The following is a 20,649-nucleotide window of genomic DNA, read 5'->3' on the forward strand; positions in this document are numbered from 1 at the left end:
GGATATAGGGGATATGGGGTTAATATGGGGGATATGGGGGATATGGGGTTTATATGGGGGGGATATGGGGTTAATAGGGGATATAGGGGGGATATGGGGGGATATATGGGATATATGGGGTAAATGGGGGGATATGGGGGATATGGGGTTAATATAGGGGGGATATGGGGGATATGGGGTTAATATGGGGGGGATATGGGGGATATGGGGTTAATATAGGGGGGATATGGGGTTTATATAGGGGGGATATGGGGGATATGGGGTTAATATAGGGGGATATGGGGGATATGGGGTTAATATAGGGGGATATGGGGGATATGGGGTTAATATAGGGGGATATGGGGGGATATGGGGGTTAATTGGGGTTAATAGGGGGTTATAAGAGGATATGGGGGGATATATGGGGGTAAATGGGGGGTTATAGAGTCCATTGGCTCCATTGACCCTATGGACCCTATTAGGGACTATATTGACCCCATTGATCCCATTGACCCCATTATTGACCCCATAGATCCCATTGAGCCCATTGACCCCATTAGTGACCCCATTGATCCTATTGACCCCATTAGTGACCCAATTGACCCCATTATTGACCCCATTAATCCCATTGATCCCATAGCCCCCATAACCCCCATTGACCCCATATCCCCCCACTGAACCCTATTAACCCCATTACCTCTATATCCCCCCATTGACCCCATATACCCCATAGACTCATTGACCCCATAGCCCCCATTGACCCCATATCCCCCATTGACCCCATATCCCCCCATAGCCCCCACTGACCCCATAGACCCTATATCCCCCATTGACCCCATAACCCCATATATACCCCATAGCCCCCATTGACCCCATATCCCCCATTGACCCCATAACCCCATATATACCCCATATCCCCCCATTGACCCCATAGCCCCCATTGACCCCATAGCCCCCATTGACCCCATATCCCCCCATTGACCCCATATCCCCCCATAGCCCCCATTGACCCCCTATATCCCCCCCATATCCCCCATAGACTCACTTGGGGCTGCATTGTTTCCTCCCATCCCCCTGGTAACCAATGGGGCAGCGGCACCGGTACCCGACTGACGTCAGTTCGCAGCTCGCCATTGGATGACACCCCGAGGGGGCGGGACTTACAACGGGGGCGGGGCTTCCCATTGGTTCACCACCATCAGGGGCGGGGCTTCCATTAAAGGGGGCGGAGCTTCCATTGTGGGCGTGGCTTCCATTAAAGGGGGCGTGGCCTTCCAGAGATTCGAGGCTTCCCATTGGTTGTTGCCTTCCGTTGTAGGCGTGGCTTCCATTGAAGGCATTGATTCCGAAGGGGGCGGGGCTTGTGAAGGAGGCGTGGCTTGAGGCCAAGGCGGAGCGTTCTGATTGGTCGGTTGTCCGGGAGGGGGCGGGGCTACAGTGGTGGGTTGGACACTGTGTGTAGGCCCACATGGGGTCACGTGACCCAGGAAGCGCTGCACCACAGTGCGGGAAACCCCGCGGGGACAGGAAGTCACCGGGGACACAGCTGGGGGTCAAAGGGCAAAGGTCAGACACATAGGGACCCATAGAGACCCATAGAGACACATAGAGACCCATATTGACCCCAATATAACCCCCTATAACCCCTATATACCCCAATACAATCCCATATCCCCCCATATAACCCCATATCCCCCCTATATACCCCAATATAACCCCCTATAGCCCCTATATACCCCATACAACCCCATATAACCCTATAAAATCCCATACAACCCCACATAACCCTATATAATCCCATATAACCCCATATCACCCTATGATATCCCATATAACCCTATAAGACCCCATATCCCCCCTATATACCCCATATAACCCCATATCCCCCCTATATACCCCATATAACCCCATATCCCCCCATATAACCCCATATAACCCCATATCCCCCCATATAACCCCATATAACCCCATATCCCCCCATATCCCCCCTATATCCCCCCATATAACCCCATATAACCCCATATCCCCCCTATATCCCCCCATATCCCCCCATACAACCCCATATACCCCCTATATACCCCAATACAACCCCATATAACCCCATATAACCCCATATAACCCCATATATCCCCTATATACCCCAATACAACCCCATATAACCCCATATAACCCCATATCCCCCCATATCCCCCTATATAACCCCATATAACCCCTATACTAACCGCCCTATATGCGGCCGCTGTCCGTCCCAGCACCACCCACAGGGGGCGCTGTTGGTATCACTATCCTTATTCCCAATGCAGCTCATATAACCCATATAACCCCATATAACCCCATATAACCCCATATAACCCCATATCCCCCATATACCCCCATATAACCCCATATAACCCCATATCCCCCATATAACCACATATCCCCCCTAGATACCCCAATACAACCCTATATAACCCCATATCCCCCCATAAAACCCCATATAACCCCATATAACCCCATATAACCCCATATAACCCCATATAACCCCCATATAACCCCATATAACCCCCATATAACCCCATATCCCCCCATATAACCCATATAACCCCATATAACCCCATATAACCCATATAACCCATATAACCCCATATAACCCCATATAACCCCATATAACCCCATATAACCCCATATACCCCCATATACCCCCATATCCCCCCATATAACCCCATATAACCCCATACTAACCGCCCTACATGTGGCCGCTGTCCATCCCAGCACCAATCCCATATACCCTATATCCCCCATATAACCCCATATCCCCCATATAACCCCGTATAACTTCATATAGATCCCTATACCTCCTATATACCCCCATACAATCCCGTATAACCCCATATAACCCTATATCCCCCCATATACCCCATATCCCCCATATACCCCATATCCCCCATACAACCCCATGTCCCCCTATATCCCCCCATATCCCCCCATATAACCCTATATAACCCCATACTAACCGCCCTACATGTGGCCGCTGTCTGTCCCAGCACCACCCCCATATAACCCCATATAACCCTATAAGATCCAATACAACCCCATATAACCCCATATCCCCCCATATAACCCCATATCCCCCTATATAACCCCCACACTAACCGCCCTATATGCGGCCGCTGTCCGTCCCAGCACCACCCGCAGGGGGCGCTGTTGGTATCGCTGTCTGTATTGCTGTCTCTATCTGTATCTATATCTCTATTCCCGATGCAGCTCTCACACGTTGTAGCGGCTTCACACCGTGGGCAGCCGGCGGCGGGGGGGGAACTGACATATAGAGACATACATTGAATTGGGGTATATAGGGGATACAGGGAACCCATAGGGGACACAGGGACCACATGGACCCCATAGGGAACACAGGGACCCCATAGGGACCCATAGGGAACACAGGGAACCCATGGACCCCATAGGGGACACAGGGACCCCATAGGGACCCATAGGGAACACAGGGAACCCATGGACCCCATAGGGACCCACAGGGACCCCATATCCCCCCCTAGAGCCCCATAGGGACCCCATATACCCCCATAGGGACCACATATCCCCCATAGGGACCCATAGGGACCCCATATCCTCCCATAGGGACCCCATACCCCCCCATAGGGACCCATAGGAACCCCATATCCCCCCATACAGCCCCATATCCCTCTATATCCCCCCATAGAGCCCCATATCCCCCTATATCCCCCCATAGAGCCCCATAGGGACCCCATATCCCCCCATATCCCCCCATACAGCCCCACATCCCCCCATATCCCCCTATAGGAACCCCATATCCCCCCATCTCCCCCCTATATCCCCCGATCTCCCCCCATATCCCCCTATAGGGACCCCATATACCCCCATATCCCCCATAGAGACCCATAGGGACCCCATATCCCCCCATAGGGACCCCATATACCCCCATAGGGACCCCATATCCCCCCATATCCCCCATAGAGACCCATAGGGACCCCATATCCCCCCATAGGGACCCCATACCCCCCCATAGGGACCCATAGGAACCCCATATCCCCCCATACAGCCCCATATCCCTCTATATCCCCCCATAGAGCCCCATATCCCCCTATATCCCCCCATAGAGCCCCATAGGGACCCCATATCCCCCCATATCCCCCCATACAGCCCCACATCCCCCCATATCCCCCTATAGGAACCCCATATCCCCCCATCTCCCCCCTATATCCCCCCATCTCCCCCCATATCCCCCTATAGGGACCCCATATCCCCCCATATCCCCCATAGAGACCCATAGGGACCCCATACCCCCCCATAGGGACCCACAGGGACCCCATATCCCCCCCTAGAGCCCCATAGGGACCCCATATCCCCCATAGGGACCCCATATCCCCCCATATCCCCCATAGAGACCCATAGGGACCCCATATCCCCCCATAGGGACCCCATATACCCCCATAGGGACCCCATATCCCCCCATATCCCCATAGGGACCCATAGGGACCCCATATACCCCCATAGGGACCCCATATCCCCCCATATCCCCCATAGAGACCCATAGGGACCCCATATCCCCCCATAGGGACCCATAGGGACCCCATATACCCCCATAGGGACCCCATATCCCCCCATATCCCCCATAGAGACCCATAGGGACCCCATATCCCCCCATATCCCCCATAGGGACCCATAGGGACCCCATATACCCCCATAGGGACCCCATATCCCCCCATATCCCCCATAGAGACCCATAGGGACCCCATATCCCCCCATAGGGACCCATAGGGACCCCATATACCCCCATAGGGACCCCATATCCCCCCATATCCCCCATAGAGACCCATAGGGACCCTATATACCCCCATAGGGACCCCATATCCCCCCATATCCCCCATAGAGACCCATAGGGACCCCATATCCCCCCATAGGGACCCATAGGGACCCCATATACCCCCATAGGGACCCCATATCCCCCCATATCCCCCATAGAGACCCATAGGGACCCCATATCCCCCCATAGGGACCCCATACCCCCCCATAGGGACCCATAGGAACCCCATATCCCCCCATACAGCCCCATATCCCCCTATATCCCCCCATAGAGCCCCATATCCCCCTATATCCCCCCATAGAGCCCCATAGGGACCCCATATCCCCCCATATCCCCCCATACAGCCCCACATCCCCCCATCTCCCCCTATAGTCCCCCATATCCCCAATATCCCCCTATAGGAACCCCATATCCCCCCATCTCCCCCTATATCCCCCCATCTCCCCCCATATCCCCCTATAGGGACCCCATACCCCCCCATAGGGACCCATAGGAACCCCATATCCCCCCATACAGCCCCATATCCCCCTATATCCCCCCACAGAGCCCCATAGAGACCCCATATCCCCCCATAGAACCCCATATCCCCCCATAGAGACCCCATATCCCCCCACAGAGCCCCATAGAGACCCCATACCCCCCCATAAGGACCCATAGGGACCCCATATCCCCCCACATCCCCCCATCTCCCCCCATCTCCCCCTATAACAACCCCATATCCCTCCATACCCCCCTATAGGAACCCCATATCCCCCCATAGAGCCCACAGGGACCCCATATCCCCCCATAGAGCCCCATATCCCCCCATCTCCCCCCATATCCCCCTATAGGGACCCATAGGGACCCCATACCCCCCCATACAGCCCCATATCCCCCCATACCCCCCCATACAGCCCCATATCCCCCCATATCCCCCCATAGAGGCCCATACCCCCCCATATCCCCCCATAGAGCCCCATATCCCCCCATAGAGCCCCATATCCCCCCATACAGCCCCATATCCCCCCATAGAGCCCCATATCCCCCCATACAGCGCCATATCCCCCCATACAGCCCCATATACCCCCCATAGAGCCCCATATCCCCTCATATCCCCCCCATACCCCCCCATACAGCCCCATATCCCCCCATATCCCCCCATATACCCCCCCATATCCCCCCCACATCCCACCATAGAGACCCCATATCCCCCCACAGAGCCCCATAGAGACCCCATATCCCCCCATAGAGCCCCATAGAGCCCCATATCCCCCCATAGGGACCCCATATCCCCCCATAGGGACCCCATATCCCCCCATAGAGCCCCATATCCCCCCATATCCCCCCATAGAGCCCCATAGGGACCCCATATCCCCCCATATCCCCCATACAGCCCTATATCCCCCCCATATCCCCCCATACAGCCCCATATCCCCCTATAGGAACCCCATATCCTCCCATATCCCCCCATACAGCCCCATATCCCCCCATAGGAACCCCATATCCCCCCATACCCTCCATACAGCCCCATATCCCCCCATCTCCCCCCATAGGAACCCCACAGAGCCCCATATGGCCCCATAGAGCCCCATAGGGACCCCATACCTCCCCATAGGGACCCATAGGGACCCCATATCCCCCCCTAGAGCCCCATAGGGACCCCATATACCCCCCATACAGCCCCATATCCCCCCACATCCCCCCATACAGCCCCATATCCCCCTATAGGAACCCCATACCCCCCCATATTCCTCCATATCCCCCCATAGGAACCCCACAGAGCCCCATACAGCCCCATATCCCCCCACAGAGCCCCATATCCCCCCATACAGCCCCATATCCCCCCATATCCCCCCCATCTCCCCCCATATCCCCCCCACATCCCACCTGTCGTGCCAGCCCTGACACCCCCCGGTGCTGAACTGGCCCAGGAACTGACCCAATGGACCCCATAGGGACCCCATACCCCCCCATAGAGACCCCATATCCCCCCATACAGCCCCACAGAGACCCCGTATCCCCGCATATCCCCCCATAGGGACCCATAAGGACCCCATATCCCCCCATAGGGAACACAGGGACCCCATAGGGACCCATAGGGACCCCATACTCCCCCATATCCCCCCTTAGGGACCCATAAGGACCCCATATCCCCACATAGGGACCCATAGGGACCCCGTATCCCCCCATAGAGACCCATAGGGACCCCATATCCCCCCATAGGGACCCATAGGGACCCCATATACCCCCATAGGGACCCCATATCCCCCCATATCCCCCATAGAGACCCATAGGGACCCCATATACCCCCATAGGGACCCCATATCCCCCCATATCCCCCATAGAGACCCATAGGGACCCCATATACCCCCATAGGGACCCCATATCCCCCCATATCCCCCATAGAGACCCATAGGGACAGCATACCCCCCCATAGAGACCCATAGGGACCCCATATCCCCCCCTAGAGCCCCATAGGGACCCCATATACCCCCCATACAGCCCCATATCCCCCCATACCCCCCCATACAGCCCCATATCCCCCCATATCCCCCCATATAGCCCCATACCCCCCCATATCCCCTCATAGAGCCCCATATCCCCCTATATCCCCCAATAGAGCCCCATAGGGACCCCATATCCCCCCACATCCCCCCATACAGCCCCATATCCCCCTATAGGAACCCCATACCCCCCCATATTCCTCCATATCCCCCCATAGGAACCCCACAGAGCCCCATACAGCCCCATATCCCCCCATAGAGCCCCATATCCCCCCATATCCCCCATAGAGCCCCATATCCCCCCACAGGGACCCCATATCCCCCCATACCCCCCATATCCCCCCATATCCCCCCATCTCCCCCATACCCCCCCCCATCCCACCTGTCGTGCCAGCCCTGACACCCCCCGGTGCTGAACTGGCCCAAGTAGGTTCCGAACGCGAAGCATCGACCCAACGAGCGGCACCAGGCGCAGGGACCCGGCTGGGACAGGCACCTACTGCAGCTGCGGCGACTGCGGGGACAAGGGGGGCACAGCAGTGGGGCTGACACATAAGTGGGGCTGACCCATAAGTGGGGGGTGGGGGCCATAAGTGGGGGGCAGACACATAAGTGGGGCTGACCCATAAGTGGGACCCATAAGTGGGGCTGACCCATAAGTGGGGCTGACCCATAAGTGGGGGGTGGGACCCATAAGTGGGACCCATAAGTGGGACCCATAAATGAAACCCATAAGTGGGACCTATAAGTGAGGGGCAGACCCATAAGTGGGACCCATAAGTGGGGCTGACCCATAAGTGGGGGGCAGACCCATAAGTGGGGCCCATAAGTGGGGATGGGACCCAGAAGTGGGACCCATAAGTGGGGATGGGACCCATAAGTGGAGGTCAGACCCATAAGTGGGGGGTGGGGGCCATAAGTGGGACCCATAAGTGGGGGGTGGGACCCATAAGTGGGGGGCAGACCCATAAGTGGGACCCATAAGTGGGGGACAGACCCATAAGTGGTGGGTGGACCCATAAATGGAGCCACCTTCACTTCCTGTCCCCCTCACTTCCTGTCCCCCACTTCCTGTCCCCCTCACTTCCTGTCCCCCCCACTTCCTGTTTCCCCCCCATCCCCCTCACTTCCTGTCCCCTCACTTCCTGTCCCCCCTCACTTCCTGTCTCCCCCACTTCCTGCCCCCCTCACTTCCTGTCCCCCACTTCCTGTTCCCCCCCCCCGTCCCCCTCACTTCCTGTCCCCCCTCACTTCCTGTCCCCCCCACTTCCTGTCCCCCCTCACTTCCTCTCCCCCTCAACTTCCTGTTCCCCCCCTCCCCCCCCACTTCCTGCCCCCCTCACTTCCTGTCCCCCACTTCCTGTTTCCCCCCCCGTCCCCCTCACTTCCTGCCCCTCACTTCCTGTCCCCCCCCACTTCCTGTCCCCCCATACTTCCTGTCCCCCTCAACTTCCTGTCCCCGTCCCCCTCAACTTCCTGTTCCCCCCCTTCCCCCCCCCCCGTCCCCCTCACTTCCGGTCCTTCCCCACTTCCTGTCCCCTTACTTCCTGTCCCCCCCACTTCCTGTCCCCCTCACTTCCTGTCCCCCCTCACTTCCTGTCCCCCCACTTCCTGTCCCCCACTTCCTGTCCCCCCCCACTTCCTGTCCCCCCACTTCCTGCCCCCCTCACTTCCTGTCCCCCACTTCCTGTTTCCCCCCCGTCCCCCCCACTTCCTGTCCCCCACTTCCTGTCCCCCCTCACTTCCTGTCCCCCCCACTTCCTGTCCCCCTCAACTTCCTGTTCCCCCTCTCCCCCCCCGTCCCCCTCACTTCCGGTCCTTCCCCACTTCCTGTCCCCCCTCACTTCCTGCCCCCCTCACTTCCTGTCCACCACTTCCTGTCCCCTCACTTCCTGCCCCCCTCATTTCCTGTCCCCCACTTCCTGTTTCCCCCCCCATCCCCCTCACTTCCTGTCCCTCACTTCCTGTCCCTCCCACTTCCTGTCCCCCTCAACTTCCTGTCCCCCACTTCCTGTTTCCCCCCCCCCCCGTCCCCCTCACTTCCTGTCCCCTCTCACTTCCTGTCCCCTACTTCCTGTCCCCCCTCTTTTCCTGTCCCCCTCACTTCCTGTTCCGGTTCCCACCTGCTGCACAGTTCCGGACACTCTTTGGGGTCCCTCACGGCTCCGTCCATTCGGCCGCGGCGGCTGCAGATAAAATCACCCACCTGGGAGCTGGGCTGCCACTCACAGAACGGGTCCTGGGGGAACACACAGACACCATAGGGACACATAGGGACACATTGGGACCCATAGAGACCCATAGGGACACATAGAGACCCATAGAGACCCATAGGGACCCATAGGGACACATAGAGACCCATAGGGACCCATAGGGACACATAGAGACACATATGGACCCATAGAGACCCATAGAGACACATAGGAACCCATAGAGACCCATAGGGACACATAGGGACCCATAGAGACCCATATGGACCCATAGGGACACATAGAGACACATAGGGACCCATAGAGACCCATAGGGACCCATAGGGATCCATAGAGACCCATAGGGACACTTAGGGACCCATTGAGACACATAGGGACCCATAGAAACCCCATAGAGACTCATAGGGACCCATAGGGACACATAGAGACCCATAGAGACCCATTGAGACACATACAGACCCATAGAAACCCCATAGGGACACATAGAGACCCATAGGGACACATAGTGACCCACTGAGACACATAGTGACCCATAGAGACCCCATAGAGACCCATAGGGACCCATAGAGACCCCATAGGGACACATAGGGACCCATAGAGCCCCATAGGGACCCATAGAGACCCATAGGGACCCATAGGGACACAGAGGGACACATAGGGACCCATAGAGACACATAAAGACCCATAGAGACCCATAGGGACACATAGGGACACATAGGGACACATAAAGACACATAGAGACCCATAGAGACCCATAGAGACCCATAGAAACCCCATAGGGACCCATAGAGACCCCATAGAGACCCATAGGGACACACTGAGACCCACAGGGACCCATAGGGACACACTGAGACACATAGAGACCTATAGCAACCCAATAGGGACACATATGGAACCATAGAGACCCATTGAGACCCATTGAGACACATACAGACACCATAGGGATCCATAGGGACACATAGGGACACATAGGGACCCATAGAGACACATAGAGACACATAGGGACACATAGAGATCTACTACCTCCACGTGACCCCCCCCACCTCCCCATTCTCCCCCACGTGACCCTCCCCCCCGTGACCCCCCCTTCCTCCCACGTGACCCCCCCACGTGACCCTTCCCCCCCACGTGACCCCCACTTCCTCCCACGTGACCCCCATCCCTCAACCCATGTGATCCTCCAGCCCCACGTGACCCCTCCCATATGACCTCCACACATGACCCCTCCCACCACGTGACCCTCCCCATCCCACGTGACCCCTCCCACCATGTGACCTCCCCACGTGACCCCCCCCACGTGACCACTCCCACCACGTGACCCTCCCCCCCACCTACCACAACATGACACCCCTCCCACGTGACCCCTCCCCCCACGTGACCCCCAGTTCCCCCCACGTGACCCCCCCTCCCCCCCACGTAACCCCTCCCCCCTCCCACATGACCCCCCCACGTGACCCCCCCCCACGTGACCCTCCCTCACCCCACGTGACCCCTCCCCCCTCTCAAATGACTCCCCCACGTGACCCCTCCCCCCCACGTGACCCCTCCCCCCTCCCACGTGACCCCCCATCCCCCCCACGTGACCCCTCTCCCCACCCCAAGACCCCCACTTCCTCCCACGTGACCCCCCGCCCTCCACCACGTGACCCTCCCCCCTACACGTGACCTCCCACCACCACGTGACCCCTCCCCCCTCCCACGTGACCCCCCCACGTGACACCCCCATCCCCCCCACGTGACCCCTCCCCCCACGTGACCCCCCCTCCCCCCCTACGTGACCCATCCCCCCCACGTGACCCCTCTCCCCACCCCATGACCCCCACTTCCTCCCACGTGACCCCCCCCAACACGTGACCCCTCCCCCCACGTGACCCCTCCCCCCCCACGTGACCCCCCCTCCCCCCCACGTAACCCCTCCCCCCTCCCACATGACCCCCCCACGTGACCCTCCCTCACCCCACGTGACCCCTCCCCCCTCTCAAATGACTCCCCCACATGACCCCTCCCCCCCACGTGACCCCTCCCCCCTCCCACGTGACCCCCCATCCCCCCCACGTGACCCCTCTCCCCACCCCAAGACCCCCACTTCCTCCCACGTGACCCCCCGCCCTCCACCACGTGACCCTCCCCCCTACACGTGACCTCCCACCACCACGTGACCCCTCCCCCCTCCCACGTGACCCCCCCCACGTGACACCCCCATCCCCCCCACGTGACCCCTCCCCCCACGTGACCCCCCCCTCACGTGACCCCCCCTCTCCCCCACGTAACCCCTCCCCCCTCCCACATGACCCCCCCACGTGACCCCCCCCCCACGTGACCCTCCCTCACCCCACGTGACCCCTCCCCCCTCTCAAACGACTCCCCCACGTGACCCCTCCCCCCCACGTGACCCCTCCCCCCTCCCACGTGACCCCCCCCACGTAACCCCCCATCCCCCCCACGTGACCTCTCTCTCCACCCCGAGACCCCCACTTCCTCCCACGTGACCCCCCACCACCACGTGACACCCCCCCACGTGACCCCCACTTCCTCCCACGTGACCACCCATGACCCCACGTGACCCGTACCGCAGCACACAGCCGACACTCGCTCTTCTCCTCGCAGCTCGGACACAAGGCCGGGCTCAGCACCAACCGAGGCCCAGGGCCACTTCCGGTTACGCAGAGGCCTACTTCCGGTCCGGAGCCTTTGCGGCCTACTTCCGGTTTGGAGGCGTTGCGGCCTACTTCCGGTGTTGGGGCGTTACGGGGCACGCACTTGTTGTTCCGGGGGCACCAGGCGCAGCTCAGGTCCGACAAACAGCGGCCACACGACGGTAACGAGCCGCAGACGCCACCGGGGGGCGATGGAGAGCCGGAAGCGGAAGTGCCGCCATTTTGAGGCGATGCGGAGTCGGAAGCGGAAGTTCCGCCATCTTGGGATGATAGGGAGCCGGAAGCGGAAGTGCGGTGCGGCTCCAGGAAGAAGAACGAGATCTCCTGGGGGGGGGGGGGGGGGGGGGGTGTCACGTGACTCGGGTGGTGGTGGGGAAGGGGGTCACGTGGTTGAGGGAGGAATTAAAGGGCCAGTCACATAATCCCATAGACACCATAGACCCCATAGCAACCCCATAGCTCCCCTATAGCCACTCTATAGCCCCCTATAACCCCCCTATAACCCCCCTATAGCCCCCCTATAACCCCATATCTCCCCATAGAGCCCCATAGGGACCACATATCCCCCCATAGGAACCCCACAGAGCCCCATACAGCCCCATAGAGACCCCATATCCCCCCATAGGAACCCCACAGAGCCCCATATCTCCCCATACAGCCCCATAGGGACCCCATATCCCCCCATAGAACCCCCATAGGGACCCCATATCCCCCCATACAGCCCCATAGAGACCCCATATCCACCCATAGAGCCCAATAGGGACCCCATATCCCCCCACAGAGACCCTATAACCACCCCCATAGCCCCCTATAACCCCCTATAACCACACCATAGCCCCCCTATAACCCCCTACAGCCCCCCTATAACCCTCTATAACCACCCCATAGCCACCCTATAGCCCCCCATAACCCCCTATAACCACCCCATAGCCACCCATAGCCCCCCATAACCCCCTATAACCACCCCATAGCCACCCATAGCCCCCCATAACCCCCTATAGCCCCCCTATAACCCCCTATAACCACCCCATAGCCACCCTATAACCCCCCATAACCCCCTATAACCCCCTATAACCACCCCATAGCCACCCTATAACCCCCTATAACCCCCCTATAACCCCCTATAACCCCCCATAACCCCCTATAGCCCCCCTATAACCCCCTATAATCCCCTATAACCACCCTATAACCCCCTATAACCCCCCTATAACCCTGTATCTCCCCATACAGCCCCATAGGGACCCCATATCCACCCATACAGCCCCATAGAGACCCCATATCCCCCCATAGAGACCCCATATCCCCCCATACAGCCCCATAGGGACCCCATATCCCCCCATAGAGCCCCCATAGGGACACCATATCCCCCCACAGGGACCCTATAACCACCCCCATAGCCCCCTATAACCCCCCATAACCACCCCATAGCCCCTATACCCCCATAACCCCCTATAACCACCCCATAGCCACCCATAGCCCCCCATAACCCACCCCATAGCCCCCCTATAACCCCTCTATAACCCTATAACTCACGCTGCCCCCCTATAATCCCCCTATAACCACCCCATAACCCCTCATAGCCCCCATAAACCACCCCATAAGCCCCTATAACCACCCCATAGCCCCCCATAGCCCCTCATAACCCGCCCCATAGCCCCCCTATAACCCCCTATAACCCCCTATAAGCACCCCATAGCCCCCTATAGTCCCCATAACCCACCCCATAGCCCCCCATAGCCCCCCATAACCCCCTATAGCCCCCCTATAACCCCCTATAACCACCCCATAGCCACCCTATAACCCTCCCATAGCCCTTTTAACCCCCCATAACCCCCTATAACCCCCTATAACCACCCCATAGCCACCCTATAACCCCCTATAGCCCCCCTATAACCCCCTATAACCACCCCATAGCCACCCTATAACCCCCCATAACCCCCTATAACCACCCCATAGCCACCCATAGCCCCCCATAGCCCACCCCATAGCCCCCCTATAACCCCCCATAGCCCCCCATAACCACCCCCACCCCACACAGACACTATAACCCCCCCATACCCCCTATACCCCCATAACCCACCCCTTAGCCCCCCAATAGCCCCCCTATAACCCCCTATAACCCCCCTATAGCCCCCCATAACCCCCTATAACCACCCCATAGCCACCCATAGCCCCCCATAGCCCACCCCATAGCCCCCCTATAACCCCCTATAACCCCCCTATAGCCCCCCATAACCCCCTATAACCACCCCATAGCCACCCATAGCCCCCCATAGCCCACCCCATAGCCCCCCTATAACCCCCTATATCCCCCTATAACCTCCCATAGCCCCCCTATAACCCCCCTATAGCCCCCTATAACCCCCTATAACCCCCCTATAACCCCGTATAACCCCGTATAACCCCGTATAACCCCCCTATAACCCCCCATAGCCCCCCATAGCCCCCTATAGCCCCCCTATAACCCCCCTATAGCCCCCTATAACCCCCTATAACCCCCCTATAACCCCGTATAACCCCGTATAACCCCCTATAACCACCCCATAACCCCCCATAGCCCCCCATAGCCCCCTATAGCCCCCCTATAACCCCCTATAACCACCCCATAGCCCCCATATAACCCCCTATAACCCCCCTATATCCCCCTATAACCCCCTATAGCCCCCCTATAACCCACTATATCCCCCTATAACCACCCCATAGCCCCCCATAACCCACCCTATAACCCCCTATAACCCCCATATAACCCCTTATAACCTCCTATAACCCCCCATAGCCCCCCTATAATCCCCCCATAGCCCCCCTATAACCACCCTATAACCCCCCATTGCCCCCCATAGCCCCCCTATAGCCCCCATAACCCACTCCATAGCCCCCCTATAGCCCCCCCATAACCCTCTTAAACCCCCTATAACCACCCCATAGACCCCATAGCCCCCATAACCCACCCCTTAGACCCCCCATAGCCCCCCTATAACCCACTATAACCCCCCTATAACCCTCTATAACCCCCCATAACCCCCTATAACCCCCCTATAACCACCCTATAATCCACCCCATAGCCCCACTATAGCCCCCCTATAACCCCCATAACCACCCCATAGGCCCCCCATAGCCCCCCTATACCCCCCTATAACCACCCCATAGCCCCCATAACCCCCTACAACCCTCCCATAACCCACCCCATAGCCCCCATAACCCACCCCATAGCCCTTTTAACCCCCCATAACCCCCCTATAATCCCCCTATAGCCCCCTATAACCCCCCTATAACCCTGTATCTCCCCATAGAGCCCCATAGGGACCCCATATCCACCCATACAGCCCCATAGAGACCCCATATCCCCCCATAGAGCCCCATAGAGACCCCATATCCCCCCATACAGCCCCATAGGGACCCCATATCCCCCCATAGAGACCCCATATCCCCCCATACAGCCCCATAGGGACCCCATATCCCCCCATAGAGCCCCATAGAGACCCCATATCCCCCCATACAGCCCCATAGGGACCCCATATCCCCCGACAGGGACCCTATAACCCCCATAACCACCCCATAGCCGCCCATAGTCCCCATAACCCACCCCATAGCCACCCTATAACCCCCTACAACCCCCCTATAGCCCCCTATAACCCCCTATAACCCCATAACTCACGCTGCCCCCCGGGACCCCGGTTCGATCCCACACCAAGGTGAGTTCGCTGCTCCCCCCGGCTCCGTCTTCGGGGTCGGCCCCACTCCTGCCCTCCACTTGTAGGGCGTAACGACCCCGGGGGGGGGACAGCAAAGCACGAGACCCCCCCCGTAATAAGGGACGGGTCTGACGGTCCTTGGGGGCGGCCCAGCGCCCCACTTCTTCCTATGGGGTGGGAGAAGAGGGTGGGGGTTATGGGGTCTATCTGTGGGTCTCTATGGGGTTTCTATGGGGTTTCTATGGGTCTCTATGGGGCTCTGTGGGTTTCTATGGGGCTCTATGGGGCTCTATGGGTCTCTATGGGTTTCTATGGGTCTCTATGGGTCTCCATGGGTCTCTATGGGGTTTCTATGTGTCCCTATGGGTCTCTATGGGGTTTCTATGGATCTCTATGGGTCTCAATGGGTCTCAATGGGTCTCTATGGGTCTCTATGGGTTTCTATGGGTTCCTATGGGTCTCTATGGGGTCTCTATGGGTCTCTATGGGGTCTCTATGGGGCTCTATGGGTCCCTATGGGTCTCTATGGGGTTTCTATGGGTCCCTATGGGTCTCTATAGGGTTCTATGGATCCCTATGGGTCACTATGGGTCTCTATGGGTCTCTATGGGTCTCTATGGGTTTCTATGGGTCTCTATGGGGCCTCTATGGGGCTCTGTGGGTTTCTATGGGTCTCTATGGGTCTTTATGGGTCCCTATGGGTCCCTATGGGTCTCTATGGGTCTCTATGGGGTCCCTATGGGTCTCTATGGGGTCTCTATGGGCCTCTATGGGTCTCTATGGGGTCTCTATGGGGCTCTGTGGGTCTATATGGGTCTCTATGTGTCCCTATGGATCCCTATGTGTCCCTATGGATCCCTATGGGTCTCTATGGGGCCTCTATGGGTCTCTATGGGTCTCTATGGGTTTCTATGGGTCTCTATGGGGCCTCTATGGGTCTCTATGGGGCCTCTATGGGTCTCTATGGGTCTCTATGGGTCTCTATGGGGTCCCTATGGGTCTCTATGGGGTCTCTATGGGCCTCTATGGGTCTCTATGGGGTCTCTATGGGGCTCTGTGGGTCTATATGGGTCTCTATGTGTCCCTATGGATCCCTATGTGTCCCTATGGGTCTCTATGGGTATAAATGGGTCTCTATGGGTATAAATGGGTCTCTATGGGGTCTCTATGGGGTCTCTATGGGTCTCTATGGGGCCTCTATGGGTCCCTATGGGTTTCTATGGGTCTCTATGGGGTCTCTATGGGTCTCTATGGGTCCCTATGGGTTTCTATGGGTCTCTATGTGTCTCTATGTGTCTCTATGGGTCTCTATGGGGTCACTATGGGTCACTATGGGTCTCTATGGGTCTCTATGGGTCTCTATGGGGCCTCTATGGGGCTCTGTGGGTTTCTATGGGTCTCGATAGGGTTCTATGGATCTCTATGGGTCACTATGGGTCTCTATGGGGTCTCTATGGGTCTCTATGGGCCTCTATGGGGCTCTGTGGGTCTCTATGGGTCCCTATGGGTTTCTATAGGTCTCTATGGGTCCCTATGGGTCTCTATGGGTCTCTATGGGGCTCTGTGGGTCTATATGGGTCTCTATGTGTCCCTATGGATCCCTATGTGTCCCTATGGGTCTCTATGGGTATAAATGGGTCTCTGTGGGTCTCTATGGGGTCTCTATGGGGCTCTATGGGTCCCTATGGGTCTCTATAGGGTTCTATGGATCCCTATGGGTCACTATGGGTCTCAATGGGCCTCTATGGGTCTCAATGGGTCTCTATGGGTCTCTATGGGTTTCTATGGGTCTCTATGGGGCCTCTATGGGGCTCTGTGGGTTTCTATGGGTCTCTATGGGGTTTCTATGGGTCCCTATGGGTCTCTGTGGGTCTTTATGGCTCTCTATGGGGTTTCTATGGGGCTCTGTGGGTCTCTATGGGTCCCTATGGGGTCACTATGGGTCTCTATGGGGTTTCTATGGGGTTTCTATGGGGTCACTATGGGTCTCTATGGGGTTTCTATGGGGTTTCTATGGGTCCCTATGGGGCTCTGTGGGTTTCTATGGGGCTCTATGGGTCTCTATGGGTCTCTATGGGGTCTCTATGGGGCTCTATGGGTCCCTATGGGTCTCTATGGGGTTTCTATGGGTCCCTATGGGTCTCTATAGGGTTCTATGGATCTCTATGGGTCACTATGGGTCTCAATGGGCCTCTATGGGTCTCTATAGGGTTCTATGGATCTCTGTGGGTCTAAATGGGTCTCCAATGGGTCTCCAATGGGTCTCTATGGGTCTCTATGGGTCTCTATGGGTCTCTATGGGGCCACTATGGGTCTCTATGGGGTCTCTATGGGTCTCTATGGGTTTCTATGGCATCTCTATGGGTCTCTATGGGGTTTCTATGGGGTTTCTATGGGTCTCTATGGGGTCCCTATGGGTCCCTATGGGTCCCTATGGGTCTCTATGGGGTCCCTATGGGTCCCTATGGGTCCCTATGGGTCTCTATGGGGTCTCTATGAGTCTCTATGGGGCTCTATGGGACCCTATGCGTCTCTATGGGGCTCTATGCGTCTCTATGGGGCTCTATGGGTTCCTATGGGTTTCTATGGGTCTCTATGGGTCCCTATGGGTTTCTATGGGTCTCTACGCATCTCTATGGGTCTCTATGGGTTCCTATGGGTTTCTATGGGTCTCTATGGGGTCACTATGGGTCCCTATGGAGCTCTATGGGGCTCTATGGGGTCACTATGGGTCTCTATGGGTCTCTATGGGTCTCTATGGGTCTCTATGGGTTTCTATGGCATCTCTATGGGTCCCTATGGGTCCCTATGGGTCTCTATGCATCTCTATGTGTCCCTATGGGTCTCTATGAGTCCCTATGGGTCTCTATGGGTCTCTATGGGTCTCTACGCGTCTCTATGGGTCTCTATGGGTCTCTATGGGGCCTCTATGGGTCTCTATGGGGTCACTATGGGTCTCTATGGGGTCTCAATGGTTCCCTACGGGTCCCTATGGGTCTGAATGGGTCTCTATGGGTTCCTATGGGTCCCTATGGGTCTCTATGGGATCTCTATGGGCCTCTATGGGGTCTCTATGGGCCTCTATGGGTCTCTATGGGGCTCTGTGGGTCTATATGGGTCTCTATGTGTCCCTATGGATCCCTATGTGTCCCTATGGGTCTCTATGGGTCTAAATGGGTCTCTATGGGTCTCTATGGGTCTCTATGGGTCTTTATGGGTCTCTATGGGGTTTCTATGGGTCCCTATGGGTCTCTGTGGGTCTTTATGGCTCTCTATGGGGTTTCTATGGGTCTCTATGGGTCCCTATGGGTTTCTATGGGTCTCTATGGGTCCCTATGGGTCTCTATGGGTCCCTATGGGTCCCTATGGGGTCTCAATGTGTCCCTATGGGTCCATACTCACCATGTGTGGGTCGTCGGGTCCCCTCCCCACTTTGGGTCTCTATGGGTCCCTATGGGTCCCTATTCATTCCTATGGGGTCTCTATGGGTCCCTATGGGTCTCAATGTGTCCCTATGGGTCCCTATGGGTCCCTATGGGGTCTCTATAGGTCTCTATGTGTCCCTATGGGGTCTCTATGGGTTTCTATGGGTCTCAATGTGTCCCTATGGGTCCCTTTGGGTCTCTATGGGTTCTCTATAGGTCTCTATGTGTCCCTATGGGTCCCTATGGGTCTCAATGGTTCCCTATAGGTCTCAATGGGTCCCTATGTGTCCCTATGTGTCCCTATGGGGTCTCTATGTGTCCCTATGGGGTCTCAATGGTTCCCTATGGGTCTCAATGTGTCCCTATGTGTCCCTATGGGGTCCCTATGGGGTCTCAATGTGTCCCTATGGGGTCCCTATGGGGTCTCAATGTGTCCCTATGGGTCCATACTCACCATGTGTGGGTCGTCGGGTCCCCTCCCCACTTTGGGTCTCTATGGGTCCCTATGGGTCCCTATGTGTCTCAGTGGGTCCCTATGGGGTCTCTATGGGTCCCTATGGATCCCTATGGGGTCTGTATGGGTCTCTATGGGTCTCTATGAGTCCCTATGTGTCCCTATGGGTCCCTATGGGTCCCTATGGGGTCTCAATGGGTCCCTATGGGTCCCTATGGGGTCTCTATGGGTTCCTATAGGTCTCAATGTGTCCCTATGGGTCCCTATGGGGTCTCAATGGGTCCCTATGGGTCCCTATGGGGTCTCTATGGGTTCCTATAGGTCTCAATGGGTCCCTATGGGTCCCTATGGGGTCTCAATGGTTCCCTATGGGGTCTCTATGTGTCCCTATGGGGTCTCTATGTGTCCCTATGGGGTCTCTATGGGTCTCTATGGGTCCCTCTGGGTTCTCTATGGGTCTCTATGGGGTCCCTATGGTTCCCTATGTCTCCCTATGTACTCACCATGTGTGGGTCGTCAGGTCCCCTCCCCACTTTGTGTCCCTAGCGGTCCCTATGGATTTCTATGGGTCCCTATGGGTCCCTATGGGTCTCTGTGGGTCCCTATGGGTCTCAATGGGTCTCTATGGGTCTCTATGGGTTCCTATGGGTCTCAGTGGGTCTCTATGGGTCTCTCTGGGTCTCTCTGGGTCTCTATGGGTTTCTATGGGTCTCTATGGGGTCCTTATGGGTCTCTATGCGTCTCTATGTGTCTCTATGGGTCTCTATGGGTCTCTATGGGTCTCTATGGGGTCTCTATGGGTCTCAATGGTTCCCTATAGGTCTCAATGGTTCCCTATGGGTCTCAATGTGTCCCTATGGGTCCCTATGGGGTCCCTATGGTTCCCTATGGGTCCATACTCACCATGTGTGGGTCGTCGTGTCCCCT

The 20,649-nt window shown here is 57.2% G+C and overlaps 1 protein-coding gene across 1 annotated transcript in view; it reads right to left on the reverse strand.

The window, feature by feature from the left end:
* LOC146751948 (multiple epidermal growth factor-like domains protein 8) overlaps nt 1-20,649 on the reverse strand; it is a 155,123-nt gene that overhangs the window by 103,147 nt on the left and 31,327 nt on the right. The window contains exons 9-14 of the mRNA XM_085533458.1: nt 15,807-16,010; nt 12,065-12,475; nt 9,408-9,523; nt 7,667-7,798; nt 3,112-3,276; nt 1,025-1,525 (exon numbers count right to left, since the gene is read on the reverse strand). Of these exons, the coding sequence (XP_085389584.1) occupies nt 1,025-1,525; nt 3,112-3,276; nt 7,667-7,798; nt 9,408-9,523; nt 12,065-12,475; nt 15,807-16,010 (1,529 nt within the window). The remainder of the gene's footprint in view (nt 1-1,024; nt 1,526-3,111; nt 3,277-7,666; nt 7,799-9,407; nt 9,524-12,064; nt 12,476-15,806; nt 16,011-20,649) is intronic.

This window comes from Coturnix japonica, unplaced genomic scaffold (genome assembly GCF_054131305.1).
Source record: "Coturnix japonica strain WE unplaced genomic scaffold, WE-NBRP24 Scf060, whole genome shotgun sequence".
NCBI classification, from domain to species: domain Eukaryota; kingdom Metazoa; phylum Chordata; class Aves; order Galliformes; family Phasianidae; genus Coturnix; species Coturnix japonica.